Consider the following 9,300-nt stretch of genomic DNA (forward strand, 5'->3'; position numbering starts at 1 on the left):
CGTGGACAGAGTTGCTCTTGCTTACTCCAGTGGTGGGCTTGGCACAACGTCTGTGCTTCGTTTTCCCCTTCCGTAAAGTGGGGACAATCTGCGGACAAAGCCCACGGGGTGCTTTGAGGAGTAATTCATATGTAAAGCACTCTCCAAGTGAAAGGATAATTACCGGGCTGGGTTGTGCTGTCCCAGAAATGTCTCCCTCCTCCCCAGAATGACTAACAATGTTTTTCTTTGGTTGGTGTAAAGTCACCAAATGGAGGCACATAAGGCAAAGCTCGAGAAAGCCGCTGTAGAGATCACAGCCTCTCCCTAAGTAAAGATGAGCTGCTTAAGCTCAGTAGAATCCCCAAAAGGCTTCGTTCAAATCCAGAGTAACTTCAATTCTCCTATCTGTCCCCTTGTCAAGCAGGCAGTTTTCAGCAGCCCTGGAGGATCTGAACGAGGCCATCAAGCTGTGTCCGAACAATCGTGAGATCCAGCGGCTGCTGCTGAGAGTGGAGGAGGAATGCAGACAGATGCAACAGCAGCAGCAGCAGCCCCCAGCGGAGCCAGAACCTGAAGCTCAGCACGAAGAACTGTACTCTGTGCAAGATCTCTTTGAAGAGGAGTATCTTGAGCAGGACGTAGAAAATGTTTCCATTGGCTTACAGACAGAGTCGAGGCCCAGCCAAGGGCTTCCCATCATCCAGAGCCCACCCCCTTCCCCTGCTCACCGGGATTCAGCCTATATTTCGGGTTCGCCTCTTGGGTCACATCAAGTTTTTGACTTCAGATCCAATAGTTCTGTGGGTTCACCAACAAGACAAGGGTACCAGTCCACCTCTCCTGCTTTGTCTCCAACACACCAGAACAATCATTACAGACCTAGTCCGCCACATACTTCCCCTGCTCACCAAGGTTCCTCTTACCGCTTCAGTCCACCTCCAGTTGGAGGTCAAGGGAAAGAATATCAAAGTCCACCACCTTCACCCCTCCGTAGAGGTCCTCAGTATCGAGCCAGCCCTCCTGCAGAAAGTATAAGTGTCTATAGGTCCCAGTCTGGCTCCCCAGTACGTTACCAGCAAGAACCTAGTGTTAGTCAACTCCCTGGTAGACCAAAGTCTCCGTTATCCAAAATGACACAGAGGTCCTTCCAGATTCCCCAGCTTCCTGTTGCAGTCCCACAGCAAGGGCACAGGCTACAGCCAGCCAAGGCACAGATCGTAAGAAGCAACCAGCCGAGCTCTGCCGTGCATTCTAGTACTGTGATTCCAACTGGTGCTTACAGCCAAGTCGCCCATTCTATGGCCAGCAAATACCAGTCTGCATCAGGGGAAATGGGAGTTGGTCAGAGTAGGTTGGTCTACCAAGGTTCAATTAGTGGAATAGTAGGTGATGGTAGACCAGTGCAACATGTTCAAGCCAGTCTTAGTGCAGGAGCTATCTGCCAGCATGGAGGGCTAACTAAAGAAGATCTTCCACAGAGGCCTTCCTCAGCATACAGGGGTGGAATGAGATACACTCAGACCCCTCAGATTGGGCGCAGTCAGTCCGCTTCCTATTATCCGGTCTGTCATTCAAAGCTTGATCTGGAACGTTCTTCCCTTCCTTCCAGCCAGCTTGGTTCTCCTGATGTGTCTCACCTAATCAGAAGGCCCATTACTATCAACCCCAATGAAATAAAGCCTCACCCACCAACTCCAAGACCGCTGCTTCATTCCCAAAGTGTTGGCCTCAGATTCTCCCCTTCTAGCAATAGCATTTCATCCACCTCCAACCTGACTCCTACCTTCCGCCCTTCTGCTTCTATTCAGCAAATGGAGATCCCTCTCAAGCCAGCCTATGACAGATCATGTGATGAACTTTCTCCAGTCTCTCCACCTCAGGGGAGTTACCCCAGTGAACCAGCCCGTTCCAGGACCACGCCATTCATGGGAATTATAGATAAAACTGCTCGGACTCAGCAGTACCCCCATCTCCACCAACAGACCCGGACCTGGGCTGTGTCTTCAGTGGATACTGTTATTAGTCCGACATCTCCTGGAAACCTCCCCCAGCCAGAATCGTTTAGCCCACCTTCTTCAATCAGCAACATTGCCTTTTATAACAAAACCAACAATGCACAGAATGGCCATTTGCTAGAGGAAGACTATTACAGCCCCCATGGGATGCTAGCCAATGGGTCCCGGGGAGACCTCCTGGAGAGAGTCAGCCAAGCCTCCTCATATCCAGATGTTAAGGTGGCTAGGACACTGCCCGTTGCACAGGCCTACCAGGACAACCTGTACAGGCAGCTCTCCAGGGACTCTAGACAAGGGCAGACATCCCCTATCAAACCAAAGAGACCGTTTGTGGAGTCTAATGTGTAAAAGACACTTGTTGGAGTAAGACCCTTATGTTTTCAGCACACGTTTCCAGGCTTGATTCCCACCTATATTTTTATTATTACTATTATTTCTCTTTGGTAGCTACATGAGCAAGTTTCTCTGGTAATTTCTGTGTGGTGATCAGACAGCCATGCGCGCACTCAGAATCTTTTGGTATCCAGCTGACGGTGAAGCCAACATCAAAGAAGCCAGTATTGTTTGCCCAATTCAGACTGAGTTCCCTCCCAGGTTTCAGCTGTCAATCAGGATATGTTAGTACCCATGGAGTGGATTAACCCAGATCGGTCCCCTGTGGGAGGTAACCAGCTCTTTGCAAGCGTTCATGTTCAAATCTAATTGGTTTCTTTGGTTTTAAGGAGCTCTCATGTAAAATGCTTATGAAAATTCCTAGTGGAAACTGGCTAAGAATTGGCAGCCTTTTCAAAATATGCATTATCCGGTATTCCCCTAGACAACCAGAGCCTTCCTCTTCCCACTTGTCTCTTGCCCACAAAGAGCTCATTACCTGCACCAAATGGGGCTTTATTTGCTTTTAATAACAAGTAGCTATGCATAATAACCGACGTGCTCGAGCTGGTTTTATAGCATTTTAATCTGAATTGGATTGTTTGTTGTTTTTAATAACGTAGCCTCTCCCAGTGAGTGGGGACCATAAGATGCTTTGCTTCTTTGACAGCTGCGTTCCAAATGCCACAGTATTGATTTACGCTGAGGCGTTTTAAAAATATTTAGAGAGCAATCAAACTCTGCCCCTTTTGTGAATTTTAATCGGCCAAAGGAATTGGCTAGAAACCTCTTGTGCATTTTGTAAGCAGAATTAACCACAATCTTTTCTTCACACCTCCAGCAGATGATTGCATCTCACACACACCACCACGTTTTCACCAGGACAGTTTAATGGGTTTTCATTTTGCTCACAAGGAAAATTTGAATAGGAAAACCTTAACGGAGGAAGAAATCTTAAATCTTTTTTTTGATCATGCTGCATAACGTGACATGGAGGTTTCCAAGCCAGAAAGTGTCCAAGGAGTCACTTGAGTAAAGTCCTTCTGAACACACAGCCTTGCCTTGCCATTTCCTTTGTGTTTGCACCTACTCTTTGGAAGCTGCGTGCGGTAGTGAGGGGCTGCCCTCCTCTAAGGGATTAATGAGTAAAATGTGTGTCTCTTAGAGCTGCAAGATTTGTTCCTGGAATTTTGGAAGGCGGTTGCTGTGTTCCATACCTGTAAATGTTAGAGACAATGTTTGGCTCTTTAAGGACCTGTAGTTAAGAGAGAGATATTTATAATTAATTTATGTGATCGATTTCAGGAAAATGTTTTTGTTTTGGTCTGGTTTCTTTCTTTTTTTCTTTCCAATCAGATGCTACTAGTGTTGAGTCAGTGTGAAAAGCAGGGGACATTTCCGAAAACCATTTTTACAGAACTGTCCAAGCATTTTCTGGAGTTTTGTTTGCGTAGAGGGAGTTTTCTTTGCATCGGTTTAATTGATTGTTGGTTACGTTTTTAAGCAGCCTTTTCAGTAACTGAGGGCAAACAGCCAGGTGGACGGGAGGAGCAGTAATATTGTAGCTTGTTTTAAAGCAAAACAGTGCCTGTTGCCCAGTATTGCATCTCACGTCAATTCTTAAAAAGGGAATTGGTTCTTAGAAAGCGTTAACGCTGTTTGTTTCCAAAGGGCTACGTGAATCTAGTCATACAAGGAAACATTCATTGAACCAAATTAAGGGCAGATCCTCAGCTAGTGTAAATTGGCGTCACTCCGTTGTGACCGCAACACAGCTACGATGTTTTAAGCCAGTTGAGGATCCAGCCCTAAAACTCTTAGCAAACCCTGGCTTCGATGAGCTTTTCACTTGTGTGGAGCTGTCAAGTGAGCAGCACCATTTGTTGTCATTTCACTTCTTAGACCAAACTGAGTGCCGCCACCCTTGGGACAGATCAGGTGTGTGTCTCACTGACAGATGGAAAGTACTCTTGATTTTGCCTCTGTGTTCTTTGGGGATTACGTTTCTTCCACGCGGATATTTGTGGGACACTTTTATATTTCTCCAAGACAGTCTTTGTATTGGAGGTTTGTTTTTTTCCCCAAGGGGCAAGAAGGTGCAAGTCAGAATTTTCTCCCTTTGCTTTACGACAGGGATCTCTCCCAGTTACCTGTGCCTCCTTCCCAACACAGTCAGGCTGGGCCACGAGGAAAGGAAGCTGCATGCACTATTTCTGTCATTGAAAAGGAACTGACCAGTATTGTTTCTCTCTTTTTTAAAGTGTGTTCTACCTTATAAGGAGCAACGGATTGTTTGAATCTCCCAACAGTGCACCAACCTAGCTAGATTGTGTCCATTGATTTTTCTTTTAATAGCATCTTGTTTTTGTTCAAAGCCCCGTCTTTCCTGAACAAATGAATGGCTTTTTAGCGTCAGTCGTTTCTTCTGAAAGGAAAAAGTAATCAAATTTTACCCCGTCCCTTTTTGATATACAGTTCAGTGAGCCATGCTGCTGCCAGAAGCCAGTCATCTCTAATCTTATTGTTAAGAGACTCCAAAGTGGATGATCCTTATCGAAGATAACGCCATTGTAATATCTCTGAGTGTGCTTTGCTTTGCTAGTCACTGCCATGTGAGTCCAGTACTGTACTTTAGAAATGTCCCCTAAAAGCACTTACATGTACAACTTCGGGTTTATGAAGATGTTTTAAGGAGGAAAAAAAAACAGCTCACACTTTAACACTAATACAAAAATGAAACAACGCTTAAATACTGTAGCGTGCAGGGTTTTTTTCCACAGTATCATGTGTTACATTTTCACAGGATTCTTGCACTAATGGTTTACCATCTGTTCTCTCTGTAAATGGGTGCACTTTACTGTTTGAATTTGTTACTATGATAAATACTGGATATTTAAGCGTGAGTAGTGTCTTCATTAGAAAATAGCATAACAGCTCTTGTCTCAGTGTATTTTTCAAAAAAGAAAAAAGAAATGAAGCAATGAATCATACCATTTATAGCACAAGAACTAACTGTTGTATATAAGCATCAAAAGATTGAGTAATTTTTAAATACAAAACTATTTGCAGTGATTTTTAAAGCGCTTCCCCAGCAATTTTCTTAGGACACCTGAGGGATATTTGTTTCTTTAGTTACTGGATTGGTAAGGAACACATGTCTCAATTGAAAATCAATAAACAATCGTGTGTATCTTCCAAGTCATAATTAGTATCTGGCATGGCCATTAGTTTGCATTTGCTGTCATATTTTGTCTTGGTTGTAGAGTACACTATCTAAAGGCAACTCAATAGAGCACAAGACTGAAATTTCACTTGCTGCCCCTTCACTCCTTCAGGTTAGATGCATATCTTGTAAGCTTGTCTGCTGAGGAAGGTAGGACAGTACTGGACCGTATCCCCGGCTGGTGTCAGGATTTCCAGGTAGGCTATACTTAGATCCTGTACATTTCTCTGTTGGACTAATTAAGACTACCAGCATTGCCCCCCCAACCAGCACCCCACCAGGAGCTACGTAATTTGAGACTGCCCTCGGAAGTAGGATTCTTGAGGTGCACCAGGTAAAACAGTTTCTTGATGCCTATGTCAAGACCCCAAGAATGTTTTCCTTGGAGTGTAGTCTGGGGGGGTATTCCTAAACAAATACTTGTTGTAACCAAACTAGCCACTAGATGTCACTGTGACTCCACACAGAGTCACCTTGAGAGGGCACTGAGTATTGATCTGAGCTAGAATTTCTATCCCAGCTGTGAGGATCGGGATTCACCAGCTGGAAAGACTACACTCAACCCCAGCTTTGTGTGTGGCTCCACAGTGATCACTACAAGCCAGCTTAGGAATGGTACTGGAGGGTTTGAAGATAGTGCTTAGTGGAGGGAAGGGTTCAAGGAGTGAGGCCCTTGGACCCATCTCAGAGGGAGAATAAGCTGGACAGCCTGAGCTGTACCCCCTTCTTCCTTACATTACTGGGTGCAGAGAAATGCTGTTGTGTAGGTGAGGACTTGGCCAGTTGCTGGCTGACCTGGACTGTTGGAATCACATACCCAGTAGCTTAGAGGAGTTTTAGTTGAAGACTGGGCCTAGAATTTGCTTTCTTTAGAAGTTTTTGTGCATGTACATAAACGATCATTTGGATTAAGTAAGCCCTGGCGAGGGTGGCTGCTAAGTACCAGTAACTCAGTGCCCTAGTACAAAGATTATTGTATCTTCAGGGCGACCCAGAAGAAGTCTAGCGAAAACCGAAGTGCCAGCTACGCCTTACTTAGAGCACCAAGCACGCCTGCTAGTTTTTTACCTTCATTGCTAAGGTGGGTCCTTGCTGATCTGTTGCAAGCTCTTTGGTTGTCGTCGTCATTTTTCCTTTGGACGTTCCAGACAATTCATCTACCACGATTACCGATCTTTAAACAAGGGCTTAGGGTAAGAGCTACTGTATCTACTGTGCAGTGTCGCAGAGACCTCCATAGCAAAATGCCTTTACTCACTTCTGGTTGCTCACAGGAAAATGTGGTGGGGATGCATGTGGACACAAGCACAATGGTGAAGGTGGATCTGCTTTTTCAGAATTACTTGAATAATTGATGGACTTTTATTCACTCAAACTCTTTTTCTAATACAAATCACTAAGGGCTGAATTATTTAGCAAGATTCATTTGTGTGCAACGCCTGACAACAGCTGAATCACACTGGAACCTTTTACTGATGTATACACGACACCCAGGAGAAAACAAAACGAACACAGTCAGCGCTATTAAAGGGACTGGACACCAGATCAGTACACTGTATCCTTTATATTCTACCAGCCCTTCGGTTGCGCTCATGCCACTTAGCAGTTAACAACCTGATGTGGAGCTTGGCCCGGCCCTTTTACGCTCACTGCTCGGTTACGAAGGCGATGGGGATTGGCCACTGCTAGAACACAGAGTCTTGTTATGGGTTGGTGGGAAAGCCTCAAGCCCAGAGAGGTAGGTCACGTTAGCTACAGTATGCCTTGGTGGGCCCTGACATGCCAGACAAACTAGGGGAGTCACTCTGTGCTTAGATCCATTTTGCCAATACATCAATAACCTAGAGATTCCAATGTGGTCGCTTCCAGCAGTGACGGTGTCATGTCTGTCCAGCATTTTATTGTCCGTAGTATTACAGCGTTTTTGTCTCTGTTCCGTCTGCTCCACTTTCAAGAGGATTTGAATTAGTACAAAGATGTACAGTATATACACCTTGGATGATTTGTACTAAATAAATAGTACTGTTTGCCATCCTTCAAGACACTTGCTGGGAAGATCTTTAAGACACTTAATTTTCCTTTAGCTTTTCTATAACTCTGATGTAAAGGACTTTCTCTGTACAGTATATTACTCAATGCATGTTCTGTTCTCTCTACGGATATATTGAACACGACACAGTTGTGATATTGTGCAGGGGGAAGGCAACTCCTGCACTCAGCTGAGGCCCTCAGCCTCTAATGTATAAGGAAAGAAAAACTATTTTTTCCTTTGCTGTATTTGCTTGAGCAGAGTTTTCTTGTCTGTACATGTGAGCTGTGAGATAGATGTGAAAAGTTCAACCGAATGCATTTGCCCCCATGTATACAGATTGTAATCTGTACAATGACCTGTACGTATGAAAAAAATGTACTTATTTATAAATGGTTAACACTTGGAAAGAGAGTCTGGCCTGGTGTTTTCCTCATTGCTGCAGCCTGAAATTAAGAGCATTCGATTGTGTCTTAGCAGAGCCATACAGAGATGCATGGTGCGCTCTACTGATGGAGCCTGGGTGCACCCAGTTCTTGTATGGGGGTGGGAGAGAGTCTGCCCCCTCTTGTCATTCCTGCTGGATGCAGGAGAATGGACCAGTCTCTTCCTAAGCATGCCCCTGCCTTGAACCACCTACTGCCTGGTAGATGAGATTTCGCCCCAGCAGAGCAGCTTGTATGTGGAGCACACAGGCTGCCTCCATCTTCTTGTACCAGTTCCACTACTCCCCCAAGAGGAAAAGACTCATTCCAGCACCCTGAGCTGTTGATACATAACATGACCTTGACTAATAGAAAAATGGTGTTGCCAGGTAATTTAGGTGAGCACCTAACCCACCAGTCCTTCTGAGCCTCAGCTAAAACAGCCACTCGTGATTGGCAGCTGCGTAGTTAGAACAGATTTTTGTTGGACTAGCCGGCTTCCAGCAGCCCTGCAGAGCACCCGAGCGTGGTGTGCACGATGCTAGTGGGAATGATGCTTACCACAGCTGGAGAACTGCTGCCTCAAGGTATGTAGAACCTCAGGGCCCCTGCTGTGCGGCAGCCCGACTGGCTCTTGGGGAAGCATTGAGTGATTGCACTTTAGCAAACTCCCTTTCCAAAGAGAGCAGTTACAGCCCATGGCCCTGCTGGTACCTCCACCAGGCAGCACCTTGCTCACACACCACAGCATGTGAGTCCCTCTCTGTCTAGCTGGGCAGGAGAGGTATTTTCTGTATTCGCCCCTCTCGTTTGAGCCAAACGGCCTCTGGCATCCTTAAAGACAAGGGCAGGACCTGCACAGGGGCAGTCACATGGTTAAGCGCTGCACTCAGTGCCGGATCATGCAGTGATGTTGGGCACAAGTTAGACGGGGCCAGATTATTAGACGGTAGGTAGGTGGGTTATATGCATGTTTAGGCATCTAGATGCCTTTACAAATCTGGCCCTTAAACTAAGTCTGAGCCTCTCAGGACCAGGCACTAACTCACACACCCAAGCGACGTGGGCCTTAATTTACGTATTTGCTACAGCTTCTCAGCGCTGATAGATACGTCCTTCACTGGAAGCATGCAATGAACGTGAGGTAATCAGACCGCTCAATCTGTTAGCTCTGGCTCCAAGATGACCCGAGGAGTTGTGCTTACTTTGGCCAGCTAGAAAGACTAGAAAGAGTGGCCCAGGCTAGTTACCAGG

At 45.7% G+C, this 9,300-nt stretch overlaps 1 protein-coding gene across 12 annotated transcripts in view; it reads left to right on the forward strand.

Annotated features, from left to right (window-relative positions):
* TANC2 (tetratricopeptide repeat, ankyrin repeat and coiled-coil containing 2) overlaps nucleotides 1–8,031 on the forward strand; it is a 593,041-nt gene extending 585,010 nt beyond the window's left edge. For 9 of the 12 annotated variants that reach the window (XM_034755956.1, XM_034755955.1, XM_034755960.1 and 6 more), the window contains one exon: nucleotides 404–8,031. In XM_034755956.1, coding sequence (XP_034611847.1) covers nucleotides 404–2,345 — 1,942 coding nt within the window. In that variant the 3' untranslated portion in view covers nucleotides 2,346–8,031. The remainder of the gene's footprint in view (nucleotides 1–403) is intronic. The other 3 variants (XM_034755959.1, XM_034755961.1, XM_034755966.1) reach the window with 1 other exon arrangement.
* Nucleotides 8,032–9,300: the final 1,269 nt, after the last annotated feature.

This window comes from Trachemys scripta, chromosome 23 (genome assembly GCF_013100865.1).
Source record: "Trachemys scripta elegans isolate TJP31775 chromosome 23, CAS_Tse_1.0, whole genome shotgun sequence".
NCBI lineage: Eukaryota > Metazoa > Chordata > Testudines > Emydidae > Trachemys > Trachemys scripta.